At 48.9% G+C, this 18,395-nt stretch overlaps 1 protein-coding gene across 8 annotated transcripts in view; it reads left to right on the top strand.

Annotated features, from left to right (window-relative positions):
* Window positions 1–18,395, top strand: part of LOC144768502 (copine-1-like) — an 854,409-nt gene that overhangs the window by 243,590 nt on the left and 592,424 nt on the right. For all 8 annotated transcript variants that reach the window (XM_078652218.1, XM_078652221.1, XM_078652215.1 and 5 more), the window contains one exon: window positions 2,850–2,978. In XM_078652218.1, coding sequence (XP_078508344.1) covers window positions 2,850–2,978 — 129 coding nt within the window. The remainder of the gene's footprint in view (window positions 1–2,849; window positions 2,979–18,395) is intronic.

Raw genomic sequence — 18,395 nt, 5'->3', positions numbered from 1 at the left:
CTGCGGAATCTGTTCGCACAGTAGTGGCGTTATTTTATTCTCCACCGCCGCTTGGTGTGGGGATGGGCTTGCCATTCTATTCACTAGATTATGACTATACACAGAGATCCCCTACTACAGAAGGAGTAGTTTCTGTCCTGTAACTCCAGTTCTGTAGTAGGGGTATCTCTGTTATAGTCATAAGCGCCCTCCCGCCTCCCCGGTGGAGTGTTGTTCATGATCATAATGCTACAGGTCTGGCGTTTCCTACGCCCTCGAAAAGAACTGAGGCTAAGTTGGACCTGCTATGCATTCTGGGATACTGAGAGAAGGTTCTGGAAGGTTCTCTTAAAGGCACAGTATCCTAATTAAGCCACATAATGGCAGCCTATGGGGCTTGTCTGTCCAGGTTCTTCTCTCTATCATTCCTGAGGGATTTTGCTGTTAAGCAAGGGAAATCTGTACAGGCTTTGCTGTTTTGTGGATTTTATGGTGGAAATTTCTAGTTGAAGTACTGGACAGTGTAGCCTTTTGGCTGCATTATCTGTCTTTAAATTCTCTCTTAAGTGTCTATGCATTTTCTGCATTTTTTGACACTGTAAGAGATTATTTTTGATTGCTCCGGGGTCCACGCACATGGGCGGGACTATTCACTAGATTATGACTATAACAGAGATACCCCTACTACAGAACTGGAGTTACAGGACAGAAACTACTCCTTACCACACACCACATTATCCCACTGTATCCCACTACATTATAAGGTACTAAGCTTTATGCCACTACAATATACGGCACTTTTCTGTATCCAACTTCAATGTACACAATTGCACTATATGCAACTCCACTCTGCAGCACTCAGCTGTATACCATTCCAGTGTTCGCCACTTCAATTTACCTCGTTCCACTTTATCCCAGTCCAGTATACCAAAATCTACTGTACCACAGTAGACTTCACAACACTATCAGCCACTATATTGTCCCACACTCCCCTTTATAACACCCCACTCCTGAACGGTAAACAGTACCAATATTGCATGTGTTACTAACATTACTAAAAACATTGAAATTCACACCAAAAAACTAAAGTTAAACATAAGTTAGTTAGGAAAACTTTGTTTACTATACAAATTCCACTTTAACTGTACAATTTCTAGTGCTTGTGTAGTTTTAGTTATATCTAAATTTATCACTAAAGTGCCACTGTCACACCAATATGTCATTCTTATAACTCACTTTTCAACTTGTGCACCACCCTAAAATTCACGTAACTCGGGCACCTCTTTGCACAGACTTCTCGTCTCACAAGCCGCACTGCATTAACAGTAACTCATCACTGTGACTCGGGGTGAAAAGTTTCAGCGCTCCGTCCATCTTGTGTTTGCTTTGTTTGCCCTAACTTGGCAGGGTATGCCCAGACGTGGGTCCCTTGCTCACTTTGCCACTGGATTCAAGCTAGACTGGCTGATGAAGGGTGTTACCCAAAAACCGGTCCCAGGAGGCTTGTTTCTGGTTCAGGGAAGACCTGTCTTGGCAGTTAGGGCTGGACTGTTCCCATGAGGCACAGGGTCAAGACTGATTTGCATATAGCTGGGTCTGAACTGAAGTGACAGTGAGCTAAAGAATGATGATGGATTCAACCCAGATCTGTGACTGGGGTTGTGTCTAAAAAGTTTCAGCGTTCCGTCCATCATCTCCTTGTGTTTACCTTGACAAGATGGTCTCTTTACATTTCAGAAATATTATCGACAAAACAGAGGAAGCCTAAACGCATTCTTTGGTCTTCACCCTCTAACTTAAAGAAATGGTCTGGGGTCAGACAAGACCAAAAAAGTCAGCTCTTCTGTTTTCATGTAGATGTTCCCTTTCTGACATTTTGCCCTTCCCATATTTCTGTGAGCGTTTCATGGATCACGTCCATCATTGCTTGGATATGCCATGCTATGTTTTTCTTTTTCTGGTATATCACAGGCTTAAAAGACAAACTGTAACAGTTGTGGCATAATATCGGCCTGAGTGCTGAGTTGCTATTAGAATGGGTACTGTCACCCGAGTGTAGGCATCCCTCTGACCCCTGCCCAATATGAGAAAGGCCTCCAGCCATATTTTAATTGCGATTGCTGGAAAATATTATAGCAGTCTCTCTTATTTGGAAACAATCAAAATAATGGTGTAACAGAAAAAATATAAAAAATGGAAAAAATAAAGCTGACCTATTTCTGTGTAAAACAATACTACATATAGAACTTGGCAGGAGAATGGTTAGAGGTTTACTTAAGATACATTTAAGAGGTTCCAGGTCCATTATGTTACAATTAATTTATTGGTATTTAGCAGATTTTAATTTAATGGTATTAAGCCGATTTTCAATAAATAAGGTAACCCCTCTCTGAAATGAGGATTGGGAAAATCTGGTGTGATATATTTTTGTTTTCTTATACATACTTTTATTGTAAGCATACAGCCACGACGTTTAGGGTGGCACCTTTTTGTCTTTTATTTAACCTTTTTTTAAACTTTTATACTTTTAATTTATAAGCTATACAGTAGCTTCCTTCTGCATTGTTTGGGATTTTGTGGTCGACCAAGGCAATGATTAATCTGATCCACAGTGATGAATATTTTTCTCAGAAGTCTTAATAATTCGTTCACTACAGTGTATTCTCTCCTAGTTTAATCACTAAGCTTAACCAATGCGCTCTCGGGGGGATCGGAAATATTACTGTGAATCCATCCAGTTAGCCTGCAATTTCTGAAAGATCTTTATAAACGCTACCCACTCACAATCCACTTTTTTCCTCTACTATTTTGCATTTGTGGGTGGTGACTTGGAGGTTTGTTAATCTTGTTGTTTTTAATTCTTTTTTCAGATGGCTCAGTGTGTGACCAAAGTGCAGTTGTCGATATCATGTGACAATTTGATGGACAAAGATATTGGCTCGAAGTCGGATCCTCTCTGCGTAGTGATGCAAAGTGTTGGAGATGGGAAATGGGCTGAGGTAAAACGTTTTAAGCTACTCTTGAAGCGTATAAATACTCAGTGTAGTGGCTTTAAAATTGACCTTTTTTTGCCCCATTCTTAGCACTATATTTAGGCAATTGTACATATCCTACTATGAGACACGGTAGGCATAGACCATATTTACCAGTGGTTCTTGCCACATACTAGTTTTCATTAGTGAAGAATTTAAAAAGATGTTAAATTTAACTTGGATGAAAACAAGCATCCGCACAGCCAGTAGGGGCGGATTTCATTCGCTAAAGCATGCAGGAGAAAAACATTTAATAGTCCCCACAGCCCGCTCCTGCTGGCCCTCTTGTCTGTCTCACTCTAAAGTTGTGACTCCTGCTGTTCAATGCAAGCACTTAAGTGGACGCAGGAAGATATACACAATAAAACAATGAGATGAATGCACAACTGGGTTGAGCCAAGATGTTATTGACAAAGTCTGAAGCCAATGCTTGAAGTGATCTTGTTAAATAAAGCCAGCGGGTGAAAAGTGAACTCAAAGCCCTTTGTATGTACATAGATCTGTTTGATAGCTGTGTTGTGAAAACCCCAGACCTAAAAAGTGTTCAGTGCTCTAGCGATCTGGTCTGTTGAATGCTGTGCATTTTTAGGTCTCGGCTGGCGAAAGCAGCGCTCATCTGCTGCTCTCGTCATACAAGAGCTTCTTGGAATCAATACAAATGCCAAAGCTCTCGGAGGCGGAGTTGAAGCCCGCCCATCTTTTTAATTGGTTTGCGTCATCTCGCTTGCAAAACGCTGGCTTCTGATTGTAAAGGAGGCTTCTTAGTCCCTCCTTGTTGCTGCCTTGTCTCCTTTTGGCCCCGCCCACTGGGATTGGATCTTTTACCGGTGGCAGCACACACACTGCTTCATTAGTCGGTATGCACTTTTTTTTTCCACATTCGGCTTTGGCAAAGTCAGCCACGTGTTTATTTTCCCATTGTGCTTTCACTTAAAGTGAAAGCGCAATGGGAAAATAAACATGCGGCTGCCTTTGCAGTACCGCGCTTGTTTGCTGACCATCCATTCTTTTCCCGAGAAAAGAGGTAATCTAAATCAGGCCTCATCCTTCAAAGCGTTTATCAATAAGGAAGATGTTATTGGATACTGCAGCGAGCCACGTGAGGCCCAAACAGTAATCCGGGTGCAGCCAGCAGAAAGCGATGCAGAGTCAAAAAGTTGTTGTGTTTATTTACGCATCGCTCCATGCTGTGGGGCTCGAGCTGCGTCCTACAGACCAAGCCAAAATAAACTGAAAATGGTCGGGGGTGGTTTGTGTTGCGTAAAGTCGGATCCCGTCAGGCAGTTAGGGGTGTTTGGCAAAAGGCGGGTCTCTATTTAGTGTGTCCTAGTGGGGCAAAAACTATTTTTGCATCGCGCTTAAGTGAAAGCGCGATGCAAAAAGAAACCGCGGGAATGGTTTGTGCTTGTCTCGTATTGACTCTAAGCATAGGTCCGCCTCCATCATTTGGCCTGTTAGCTCCGAGGCTTACTGCGCCCTTATCAAGAATGTATACGCACATCGAAATACTGAAAATAACTGACGAGAATGCATGTTGACAATGTCACATGATGTTCAAGCGTTTCCGTAAAGAACGTTCCTTTTCCCTTAATCTTGTGTTTTGTCATGTGTACCTAATGTTAACAATTTACTAATTTAAAAATGTAAATGCTTTCAGCCTGAGCACCGTTCCCTTTCTACTGTGCCTCCTCGTGGAAGGCACCGCTAAGCCTAACTCGCAGTCTCCGGTAAACACACATCCAGATTCGGTTACAACCCACTGTGGTTAGCACGAGCCTATGACGGCGCTGCTCTCCCCTACGTTTTCTCACTCTTTTACTTCTGGTTGCGCTCCCTTCCAGTCCATAGCTGCCAAGGTTTCAGATTACCATGTGTGACATTTTCATAATTACGGTCTATTTAGGAACGACATTTCTCCAGTATTAGGGGTGTCTTTCATAGATTCACATGCTTGAATATTCCCCGTCGTCGAAGTGGGAGTCCCACGGTATATAAAAAATAGCAATAATGCTAATATAACATAAATGATAATATCATATAATAATAAAATAGAGATAATACACTGTAAAAACCTCTACAATGGTAGCTTCCATAGGAAGACAGTATAAGAGAAAAAACTCATTTGTAACATATCAGTGTCATTATGTTGGTCCAAACTGCAGCCAATCAGGCTCACGCACCCTCTAGAACCTTCTCCTCAGAAGCTCAAGCCCTCAGATTTTCTACCGCACGTCGTGTGAAGGGAGTCTCCCTGAGCTCTGCTCAGTTTTCTTCAAAGTTTGTCTCTTCATATTATTTTTCCAAGAATGTCAAGTAAGAAGTCCTTGTTTAGAGCTTGCTCTTCATGTGGGAAACTACGTTTGTTTGAGAAGGACCCCCACCAAAAGTGTATTTACTGCCTGTACCCTGACCACAAGGTGGATGAATGTAAAATCTGTAGAGCTCTTCCTTCTAAGACTCTCAGAGACAGGGAAGGTCGCCTTCTTATATGGTTGAAGCGCCTCCAAGATAAAGAAGATGTTCTGTCAGACGCAGTAAGTCTTCAGTCAGGCTGTTCCACTGTTCCTTCCAAGCGTGGGAGTGTTCAAGACTTGCCTTCTCCTTTTCTTCAGAAAAAGAAAAAGCTGGCTTTGCCTGTGACACAATTTTCAAATTCTATGCCTTCTGTGTCAACGCCCACGAGACCTGGCTCTCAGGCGTCTTGTCCAGGCTCTATCAGTATTCTGACAGTCCTGACTCCCAGGTCGTCGACGGGCTCGTCGACGACCGTTCCGTCCACAAGATTGGCTTTGCTGTCTTCGTCGACGACCTCTGTGACGACGACGTCTGCTTCCTCGTCGTCGACGACGGTGATGTCGACATCCTCGACGTCGACGAGAACTACGATCCCGTCGACGATCCCTATTGTCTCGTCGGCGACGAAGTTGCCGTCGACGAGGAAAACCTCGTCGACGTCGAAGAATTCCTCGTCGACGAAGGTCCCGTCGACGTCAGCCTCTCCGTCGACCACCTCGTCGACGTCGGCATCGTCGACGAAGAAGGCAACGATGGTTCCGACGACGAGAGCCCCGTCGACGTCGAGTGCTCCGTCGACCAGCTCCATGACGACGGCGTCGTCGTCGAAGAAGGCGACGCCGGTTCCGTCGACGAAGGTACCGTCGACGAAGGTACCGTCGACGACGATACCGTCGACGAAAGTATCGTCGACGAAGATACCGTCGACGAAGACACCGTCGACGAGGCTTCCGTCTCCTCAGATTCCAGCAAAGACGGCTCCGTCGACGCACGTTCCGTCGACGACGATACCGTCGACGACGAATCCCTCAGTGGGCCCTACCTCGTCGACGATGGCGATTTCTTCAGCGGCATGTTCAGGATCCTCGTCAGGATCGGGTTCTTTTGCCACCATGCCTCTGGTACCACTGCCTTCCTTGACCTCTGGCAGGGATTCTTCTATGCAGCTGCCGCCTCCTGATCTCCAATTACCCTCGCCTTTGATGGCAACTGATCACGAGACTGGATCTATGGGGGAAGATGATGACGATGAAGCTCACAGTCCATCAGAATTGATTATAAAATGTCAAGACTCCAGTTCTGACCAGGAGGACGTGGAGGAAGTGGTCCAACCGGATGACCAATTTGTCCAGTTGCCTATGGCATCTTTTCCAGTTTCTTTGTTTTCAAACCTCCAGCATATGCTGGATGACTACAACAGAAGGTTTCCGCCTACCCCTCAGGGTACTCCAAGCCACGCTCCTGCGGAGGACTCCGGCCCTGCCACCCATCCACAGTCTTTGGAGCAGCCTGTTTTGACAGAGCTTCCCCGCCCTCACCCCCCTCTTCTTCCGCAACCTGGTGCGCACGGGGTGGATGAGTCGGACAGTGAAGAAGGGGAATTACACCAGGATACTGACGATGATCAGGATCCAGATATGGCGGATTACGACGACTATCGGATACAGACACCTTCTCCGCAACAGCCAGAGGCGGGTGATGCGCCTACCATTGATACAGCAAGCTTCCATGTGCTGATGAATAAAGCGGCGGACCGCTTTAAATTGCCGAGAGAACAACGGCAAGAAGATTGCTTTCTCTACGATTTCAAAAACAAACCATACAAACAAATTCACACCATACCAATCATAGAATTTGTATGGAAAGAAGGGATAAGAATTATGCATTCTCCTAACTCCTTGCCGGCACAAGTCCCTCGCCTGGAAAAGAAGTACAAGGCTCCTGCGGGTTCACCTGCTTGTTTGCTGTCGCATCCCAAACCGGACTCGGTTGTCACACAGGCGGCACAGCGACGATCCCGTAATCCGGCGACTCCTCTCACTACTCCACCTGATAGAGAGGGTCGACGTTTGGACGCCATTGGGAAGAAATTTTCCACCATGTCCTCTACATCGGTACGCGCTGCAAATGCGTTGGCCATTCTAGGTCGCTTCGACAGGCAAATGTGGTCGGACATTTCCGCATTCGTTTCTCTAATTCCAGAAGCGTCCAGAGCGGAAGCCCAGCAAGTTCTCCAGGATGGCATGAGGGCGTCAGAGGAAATGATTGACTGCGCGATTGATGTGGCGAGTACGGGATTTCGCATCCTCGCCAGTGCTGCGGCTCTCCGCCGCCAGGGCTGGCTTAAATCCACTTCTTTCCGGCAAGAAGTCCAGTCGAAGATACTCGACATGCCCTATGACGGTGAATCTCTTTTTGGCGCTCACATTGACGAGGCGCTTGAGTCAATTAAAAAGGACACGATACAGCAAAATCGCTAGTCTCCTTACAATTTAAGAAGCAGCCCTTTCGTGGCGCCCGTGGAAGAGGTTCGTCTTCCACGAATTTTCGAGGAGGACACACTCAGTACCGCCAATTCAACCAAGGCAATCAACGTTACTCCTCTCAGCAGTCTACTCGCCAAAATCAGTCACGACCCTATAAAGGAAAACCTACTTATAGGGGTGCCAACAACAAACGCCAGTGACTCTCATGTCACGCAAGGAGTTGGAGGGAGAATCTCGCAGTTTTATTCCCAATGGTCTCTGATAACATCGGACCAATGGGTATTGGACATTGTTCGCAAGGGTCATGCCTTGGAGTTCACAGAGATTCCTCCTCATTCTCCGCCATCAGGCCCGCCACCTCCCCATTTTCTAGAATTGCAACATCAAGTTCGTCTTCTCATACTAAAAGGTGCAGTCGAAGTGGTTCCTATATCACAACAAGGGACAGGTTTCTACTCACGTTTTTTCCTCATTGCCAAGAAGACGGGAGAGTGGCGGCCTATACTGGATTTGAGGGCGCTCAATTTCTTTCTGAAACAGCAGTCTTTCCGCATGCTCACATTGTCAGAAGTCTTGCGGCTTCTCTGCAGCGGAGATTTTCTGTCCACGATAGATCTGCAAGACGCCTATTTTCATGTGCCGATTCTGCAACAACATCGCCAATTTCTGAGGTTCAAGGTGGGCACTGTCCATTACCAATTCACGGTGCTGCCTTTCGGCCTGCGTTCGGCACCTCGTGTTTTCACGAAGGTCCTGGCCCCAGTCATGGCTTATCTACGTCTTCAAGGAGTGCAGATTTTTCCTTATCTGGACGATTGCCTTCTGAAATCTCCGTCTCCTCTTCAGCTGGCTCACGACACAAGTCTCTGCCTGCGGACTTTCGAGTCACTGGGGTTGACCATCAACGTGGACAAGTCACACTTAACACCATCACAAAGAAGGAACTTCCTGGGTGCCATTCTCGACACGGAATTATCAAAAGCCTTCGTTTCCCAAGAACGACAGGTGAAAATAGTACGTCTGGTCACCCTCATCCGTTCAAAACAGTCAGTTTCTGTGCGCATGTTGAAGTCCTTTCTGGGGATGGCGTCGTCCTGCATCGCTCTGCTTCCGAACTGCAGGCTCCGCACTCGCCCTATTCAGGAGGAACTAGACCTGCAATGGCGCCAAGTGTCAGGATCCTTCAACGATCTAGTGAGAGTCTCGTCTCGCATGAAAGACAGTCTCCTTTGGTGGAGAGAACCATCCAACCTAAACGAAGGAGTTTCCTTTCTGGCCCTTCCTCCGGATCTGACGCTGACCACAGATGCATCCATGGAGGGTTGGGGAGCTCATCTCCTAGACCTTTCAATCAAAGGGAAGTGGACACCGTCACAACGAACATGGCATATCAACAGATTGGAGCTGCTGGCGATCTTCCTTGCTCTCAGATCTTTTCTGCCAGTAGTGCAAGGAGAGTCCGTGCTGGTTCAAACGGACAACACAACCAGCATGCACTACATGAACAAACAGGGCGGCACAAGATCTCAGCCCTTGTCTCGGCTAGCTCAGAAGATCTGGAACTGGGCTCTTCATCATCGAATCTCCCTGACGGCGGTCCATCTGCCGGGGGTTTCAAACATCCTAGCGGATTCGTTGAGCAGGTCCACATCGTCTACCCACGAGTGGGAGCTTCATCAACAAACTCTGGACATGGTGTTCCGCCGTTGGGGTCGTCCCCTGATGGACCTTTTTGCCACTCCACTGAATCGGAAGTGCCCCGCCTTTGCGAGCTGGCATCCTCATCCGGGGTCCAGCGGCAACGCCCTTCTCATGGACTGGAGCGGCCTGTTCGCCTATGCGTTTCCTCCCATACCATTGGTGCCGAGGACGTTGTGGAAGATGCGCAGGCAACCCTGCCACTTGATACTGATCGCACCTCGTTGGCCCAGACAGGCTTGGTTCTCGGAACTTCTTCTGTTGTCCCAATGCACGCCCATTCGTCTGCATCCACGTCCAGATCTTCTGTCCATGGACGAGGGCCAAGTCTGCCATCCAGACCCGACCACTCTTCAGTTATGGGCATGGAACCTGAATTCCTCGAATTCGCGAATTTAGAGATGCCCCAGGAATGCAGAGAGATTCTGGCTTCTGCTAGAGCTTCCTCAACTGTTCAAACGTACAAACTAAAGTGGAAACGGTTTTGCCTTTGGTGCGCAGAAGCAAATGTCCACCCACTCACTTCTGCCCCAGAACAGCTGTTGCCCTTCTTTCTAAGCCTTGCTCAGTCTGGCCTCTCTCATGCCACCTTGAGGGTCTTTCTGGCAGCTATTTCACGTTTCAGGCATGATGGCTCAACCTCTCTCTGCTCATCCAGAATTATCAGACAATTCTTTAAAGGTCTCTTCAGGAAGTTTCCTCCTATCAGACGCCCGCCTCCGGCATGGCAGCTCAACGTGGTATTGTCACAGCTCATGAAGCCTCCTTTTGAGCCAATCCACAGAGCAGACAACAAGTTTCTTACCTGGAAGGTCGTTTTGCTTTTGGCCCTAACGTCTTCTCGCCGTGTCAGCGATCTTCATGCTTTCACAATCAAGCCTCCTTATTTGCAATTCAAACCAGATGGGGTGTCTCTTCGGACCAATCCCTCTTTTTTGCCAAAAGTGCCTACAGATTTCCATCTGAACGAACCTGTCTTCTTGAAGACTTTCTTTCCGAATCCACAGTCACCGGCAGAACAACGCCTTCATTCCTTAGACATCAGCCGTTGTCTAAAGTTTTACATTTCAAGAACTTCCCCCTTCCGCAAATCAGATCAGCTTTTTGTAGCATATGGAAGAATGCGAAGGGGACATTCAGTGACAAAACAGACACTTGCAAGATGGCTCTCAGCAGCCATATCCTACTGTCACCAACAAGCTGGCAAGCCTTTACAGGGTCCTGTAAAGGCACATTCGACGAGAGCGATGGCGTCCTCCACCGCCTTGTTTGCCGGAGTGCCTCTACACCAGATTTGCCGGGCGGCAACGTGGTCGAATAGGCACACCTTTACCAGACATTACTGTTTGGATTCCATCAACGAGGCGGATACCGCAGTGGGGCAAGCAGTGCTTCGCCATCTCTTTAAATAAGGTGAGCCTCTGTTCCCTCCTCCTTTCTCTTCTGTGATTGCTATATGCTTTTAAGCTATGTGTTTACTTCTTGTGAAGATGCTTGCAATCCCAGTGCTAAGGAGTTACTGCTATCTATTCTATTCAAGCATGTGAATCTATGAAAGACACCCCTAATACTGGAGAAGAACTATTGTTACTTACCTGTAAACAGGTGGTTCTCCAGTATTGGTGTCTTTCATAGATTCACATGCGACCCACCCTTCCTCCCCTCAGAGGCTCTCTTCTCCTCATACGCTATTGTTACTAGTGCTACGAAAATCTGAGGGCTTGAGCTTCTGAGGAGAAGGTTCTAGAGGGTGCGTGAGCCTGATTGGCTGCAGTTTGGACCAACATAATGACACTGATATGTTACAAATGAGTTTTTTCTCTTATACTGTCTTCCTATGGAAGCTACCATTGTAGAGGTTTTTACAGTGTATTATCTCTATTTTATTATTATATGATATTATCATTTATGTTATATTAGCATTATTGCTATTTTTTATATACCGTGGGACTCCCACTTCGACGACGGGGAATATTCAAGCATGTGAATCTATGAAAGACACCAATACTGGAGAACCACCTGTTTACAGGTAAGTAACAATAGTTCTTTAACAACAATGAGTGACATTTTCTCACGAGCAAAATCAAGCAATAAAGACGAGGGACACATAACAAATATCAGAAATTACACAAGTTTGAGCAATGAGAAAGCCAAAGAAGATTTTAAAACTGCTGCAAAGCACCAGTAATCGAATGGCACTAACATGTACTTGTGTGGCGAGGTCAGGAGGTCGAAGACAGGCATCAGTCTTCCTGTAATTTTACAAGTTACCAGAATGTTCAAATAAACAGTTTAGTAGGCATGTATATATAGAGAAGCAGTACCAGAGTTGCTAGAGCTACAGAGGGCCCCCAAAACGGATCTGATCCGCTGATTTAACCAACCAGTTCAGAGTCCCACCAAACTGTTGCTTTCGTTTCGCAGTTAACTCCAGGCGCGTTCGAGCTGTCATTTGCGCCTCCACCCACCCGACCAAATAGAAGGCAAGTAAATGCCAGAAAGGAATACAGCAGCATGAGATTTTAGTGCTGTCAATCATAACTGGGCTGAAAACAATTCCCAGGAAGGTGACTTGTACGCTGGGCATACACTGGAAATTCGGGAGGTCACACAGGAAGTTATCGCTCATGTTTCGTGCGGCCGGGCTGGACAGGGGATGGTGATTGACCCCGCAGCTGGCTGTTTATAAAGTGATTGCAGCTAGCTGTGACAGGTGCATAAGGATATATATACACTGGGTGAGGGGCAAGGCAGCGCTGGAGTGAAGCAAAGTGGGGTTAAGTATCGCCACCCTGTTGGCAAAAGTCCCCCTCAACTAAAAAAATGCGACTTATAGTCTAGACTCATTTAAATAGATAGCTGCTCGCTGATGTAACGTAGCTGTAATTATTGCAGTTTACCTGTTAGCGGTGGACGGCAAGTTGTGCTGATTGAGTCGGCGCCAGTCCAGTCTGCAGGATGCACTGTCTCTGAGCGCCAGGGGGTCCTTTGGTCGCGTGAACACCCGATCATGATGCCTCTTATGTTGATGCCGTGTGGCCATGATTATCATGCTGAGCAGGCTGAGTGAGAGATTAAAGTCACCTCAGGTGGTCTTCGATGCTGTGCCGTCCTGCCGGCCGCGGCGCCGGTCCAAGACCAACGCCGGGTTAATTGATATATTATAATAAATTATTGCCTCTGGCTGCGCAGGCAGCAGCACCCTGTGACTCTCTTGGACTCACTCAGAAGGACCCGCGACCGCAGGTCACATCCCCCCACTGTGCCACAGTCTAACGCGGCATTGGGGCAACGCCTCTTGAGTGCAGGCCCCGCCCGGGGTCTCGTATTGTCCATTCAGAGTCACTGACTCAGTGTGTGTGAAACCCACGGGTGGGAATTTCAATACAGGGCGGCAGCAGGGCAGAGATTGTAACATTGTAGCAGAGCGAGCTGCGTGCAAGATGATCTTTAACTGTTTCTAAGCCTGCTGAGAACCGCAAGTGAAGTCTGCTACGGCCCGGGCACACGGCACACAGATGTCTGATGCGCAGGCGTGCGCGTTATTACCAGGCTGGCGTAGGCAGCCAGTTTCAGTACTGTCAGCAGAGTGCCTGTCAGTGGCAAAATGCATGACAATGCATTTCACTGCCGGATCCGGACGCTCTTTTACCCTGCCTAGCCCGAGTAACTGCACTGATTTTTATTTTTTTTGTAAATATATTTTTATTGCAGATGATCGTTACACATTTATGCCGGTCAGGTTTTACATAATCGTCATTTAGATTTAACGACATAAAGAAATATGGTGTACACAGCCATTTAGCCCACAACCCGGAGGTCGGGCGGCAATAATCAGGAATATAATATGTCCACGTGCTTCACATTATCATTGCTACAACCGGCAGTTAAGGATCTTGCATCTGCTTTTCTGTTCCTCCCGGATCCCCAACAAACAAACTGTTCTATCCCTATAGTCTAACAGTAAGATATCTACGTAGCTGTGCCCACTTGCTCCCCCCTCCTGCTCGGACCCATAAGTAAAGCTAGATGTTGCCGTGTGAGGTGCCCCTGGTCAATTGGATACTAATCCGAGGAGGGCTTCCTTAACCAGTCCACTGTATCCTTGCTGTGTATAGGAATAAAGATTGAAAATTAACCCCACCCCCCCTCTCGGACTCTGCCATCGGTGCGTCGTTGTTAGGATAATCATTGTGGGCCTGGAGCACTGGGATCATCAGCTAGAAGATCATGCGTTGAACCTGTTGTGTTACGGGGAGACAGTCTGGTCGTTACCCCCGTCCTCTGAGTCACTTCCTATGTCAAAATCTCGCAGCGCTTGTACTAAGGCCTCCCACGCCTGCGCAGACTCTAGAGCTTTAACATTCTGTTGTCGCCGCGCTAGTTGAAATCTCAGAGTGCTCTCCCCCCAGCCCATTTAAGGAATTCGTTGCGCCACCTAGCATCCGCTGGACCCGTTCGTGCCTTCCAGTTCCGCGTGATTTCACGTTTCGCTAGGATAAGACCCATATTTATAAATTTGCTAGTGACTTTGTTTTTGGGGGTATGTGGGAACCAGTGGAGTATCCCAACTGCCATGTCAAACTGTAGCGCCCGCTCTGTCACCCCATTCAAGGTATTTCCCACCGAGTTCCAGTAGAGGGTCAGGCTAGGGCAGGTCCATAACATGTGGCCAGGCTCCACTCCAGTAGCTTGACATCTAGGGCAAGCCGCGGTGTCTATGGCAAAGTATTTTTGTATTTTTCCCGGGGTCAAGTACGCTCGGTGCAAAATATAGAAGTGTACTAATTGAAACCGCGCATTATGTGTACTCTTCCAGGCCCGGTGCATCAGCTGAGCCCATGTTGTTTCAGGGATTTCCTTTCCTATATCCGCTTCCCATTTACCTCTAAGCCCGAGTAACTGCACTGATACCAGGCTCGGCAGAAGATTGCCGGCTCTTCGGACTCCTGGGCTCAGGCGGTGGATCATCAGGAGTTGGCAGCGGTGATGGTGAGGGAGCAGTACTGTCTTGCGAACTAAAGGGGGTTGTGGCAGAAGCTGTCATGGCAGAAGCTGTCAATGGAGTAAAGTGTTTGTAAGTTCACTAAGACGAAGTGGGTTTGTCGTAGAATGCTAGCGGGGGCGGGACGAGAAGCCTCGGCACAGGTGGAGGGGCAGGCAGGGAGGGTGCGGAGAGGCAGGTGCTGAGTGTCCGGGCATGCTGCGGAGCACTAAACAAGCTGCCGGGACTGCCAGCTGCCCTGCCGTAGGACCTTCTAGAGACCCCATAATTCCTACGATTGAACAGCCGACGCGATTGTGAGACCAGCGAGAAGCTCCCTATTGCTAACGGTTGGAGGTGCCGAGGGACAGACTGCCTGCTGTGGTAGCAGCTGGGACCGCCTGCCCCTTTGCTGCACGGGGCTGCACTCCGGGGAGGCTGCGTAGCCGCTTCAAGGAGCTGGGCTGTGCTGTACTCCGGCAGCATGTCTGTGCCGTGCTGCGTGGGACAGGTAAGGAGAGACAGTGCTGCTGCTGTGTTTGTAAACAGCACGCGTGGGCAGCTTGGAGTGGCTGAGCAGGTGCTGTTTGCATTGCCGAATGCTAGAGCCCGGTGCGCCATATGAATCTCGTTTGCAATGTATTGTGTGGGGGTTGGCAAGCAGCGCGGATAAGCCTAGATTTGGGTGGCCCAGTCTCGGCTGGAAAGTTGGTAGCCTCGTCCACACACGAACGGCCCCGCGCTAGGAGGCGCCGCAGGTGCAGCACCTGCAGCTCTGCATGGATATTCCAAGAGGCAGCAGCCAGCGTGTCTCCCCCAGGCGCCTGCCTGCCTGCCTGCGCAGGGAAGGTGAAGCCATCTCACGCCTCTTATCAAATGCGTCGCTTCCCAGTGCCCGTTTAAACAAAGGTCGTGGGTGAGGGACCATCTGGTAGAGAATAAATGTGTTGACTAAGCTGTCAACAAACTACATCGTCGGACCAGTCTGGGGGACTTCCAATGACACAATCCCACAGCAAGGGCTTAATCTACCTCTATTCTCCCTGCAATAGGTCTCGATCACTAGTGCACGAAAGCCAGTACTTCCCTCTCTGTAGCACCCAATACATGTTCCTGTAGTGGATTACGTCGTCAATTTAGTGCACGCGATTATTTTATCCCTTGGTTGAGGCAGCATCATGCCCCAGCCGGCTTTGCTTTGCATACTGGGCTATGACAGCCACGCGCATTAGCACGACTACTTCCTGTAGGTGACTAAATCCTGTTCACCTGATAAGCTCCGACCTCTGGCCCATACTATGTCACCATGACATCCATGAACCGGGCGACAGAGTAGGCACCAAAAAGGACAGCATTAAAGCGATAAGCCAGGAACTTGAGAAAGTGCTTAAATGAAAAATGAAATTATCCTGCTATGGGAGAAATGTGCTGACCCAGCGACAGATCCAGATGAAATAATATTCGAATCCACAATGCCTGAGAATCTGAGGAGGTGGATGATTATTCCCAATTGTTTGCAAACCTGTTTTGCTGTCCTTAATAAGGATTCAACTTTTGAAATGCCCATTATTAGAGAGCAAGACCAACAGACAGCTCTTTTCCGAGCTGCGCATTCACCCGTGGACACGTCTGAACATTCGTGTTATAGTGTTCCATCTTTTTCCAATTTATAATCACTTCCATATCCTGTGTTGGCTCCAAACCCGGAAACGACATGACACACATGTAGCATTCATGTGACACGTGACAAATACAAAAAATGCACGACTTATGCTTGGCATGTTAGATATCTCCCACCTGTATTCACTCTGTCAGGTACCGAGGGCTTCATTCCCGTCCCTCCCACTCGCTCACTCCCCTGCTCCGCCGCCCCCCACCCCCATCCGCCTCGCACACCACATCGAAGGCTGCTGCTCCACCGGCCCCCCCCCACACACACAGCAATGCCGAGAGATTCTTTTGCTTTAAATGGAAAACCAAAACGAGACAAGGTTTTAAAGTGTCCTTCACTTTCTGCAACAATTAATCCCACATAATGTTCTTTTCTTAGCACGCATTGTCATCATTTTTAGGAGCTATGTTATCTATTAGGTTTTAGTGTGTAATAACTACTTTTTAGTAATGTGACCGTAAATGATTCAAAACGTCACAAAATATATTTTGTAGACTTTCTCCCACAACGAATGCACACATTTGCAGCGTGCTTTGACAGATTTATTTATTAAGTTTCTCCCACGGCTTATTTTAGAAAAAATTCAGTCTTCGATTTCACCACACTCCTTTCAAGTAATCTTAGTGTGTTTTCTTGTTTGTGCCTTTCTGCCCTCTGCATTACCACATCATCACTCAGCGCTACCCCAGCATCACTCAGCACCACCACATTATCACTCAGCACCACCACATTATCACTCAGCACCACCACATTATCACTCAGCACCACCACATTATCACTCAGCACCACCACATTATCACTCAGCACCACCACATTATCACTCAGCACCACCACAGCATCATTCAGCACCACCACAGCACCACCCAGCACCACCCCAGCACCACCCCAGCACCACCCCAGCACCACCCCAGCACCACCCCAGCACCACCACAGCACCACCACAGCACCACTCGGCGCAACCACAGCACCACTCGGCGCAACCACAGCACCACTCGGCGCAACCACAGCATCACTCGGCGCAACCACAGCATCACTCGGCGCAACCACAGCATCACTCGGCGCAACCACAGCATCACTCGGCGCAACCACAGCATCACTCGGCGCAACCACAGCATCACTCGGCGCAACCACAGCATCACTCGGCGCAACCACAGCATCACTCGGCGCAACCACAGCATCACTCGGCGCAACCACAGCATCACTCGGCGCAACCACAGCATCACTCGGCGCAACCACAGCATCACTCGGCGCAACCACAGCATCACTCGGCGCAACCACAGCATCACTCGGCGCAACCACAGCATCACTCGGCGCAACCACAGCATCACTCGGCGCAACCACAGCATCACTCGGCGCAACCACAGCATCACTCGGCGCAACCACAGCATCACTCGGCGCAACCACAGCATCACTCGGCGCAACCACAGCATCACTCGGCGCAACCACAGCATCACTCGGCGCAACCACAGCATCACTCGGCGCAACCACAGCATCACTCGGCGCAACCACAGCATCACTCGGCGCAACCACAGCATCACTCGGCGCAACCACAGCATCACTCGGCGCAACCACAGCATCACTCGGCGCAACCACAGCATCACTCGGCGCAACCACAGCATCACTCGGCGCAACCACAGCATCACTCGGCGCAACCACAGCATCACTCGGCGCAACCACAGCATCACTCGGCGCAACCACAGCATCACTCGGCGCAACCACAGCATCACTCGGCGCAACCACAGCATCACTCGGCGCAACCACAGCATCACTCGGCGCAACCACAGCATCACTCGGCGCAACCACAGCATCACTCGGCGCAACCACAGCATCACTCGGCGCAACCACAGCATCACTCGGCGCAACCACAGCATCACTCGGCGCAACCACAGCATCACTCGGCGCAACCACAGCATCACTCGGCGCAACCACAGCATCACTCGGCGCAACCACAGCATCACTCGGCGCAACCACAGCATCACTCGGCGCAACCACAGCATCACTCGGCGCAACCACAGCATCACTCGGCGCAACCACAGCATCACTCGGCGCAACCACAGCATCACTCGGCGCAACCACAGCATCACTCGGCGCAACCACAGCATCACTCGGCGCAACCACAGCATCACTCGGCGCAACCACAGCATCACTCGGCGCAACCACAGCATCACTCGGCGCAACCACAGCATCACTCGGCGCCACCACAGCATCACTCGGCGCCACCACAGCATCACTCGGCGCCACCACAGCAT

This window comes from Lissotriton helveticus, chromosome 7 (assembly GCF_964261635.1).
Source record: "Lissotriton helveticus chromosome 7, aLisHel1.1, whole genome shotgun sequence".
NCBI lineage: Eukaryota > Metazoa > Chordata > Amphibia > Caudata > Salamandridae > Lissotriton > Lissotriton helveticus.
Note: the sequence above shows the minus strand (reverse complement) of the source record. Positions and strands in the feature narration are given on the sequence as shown.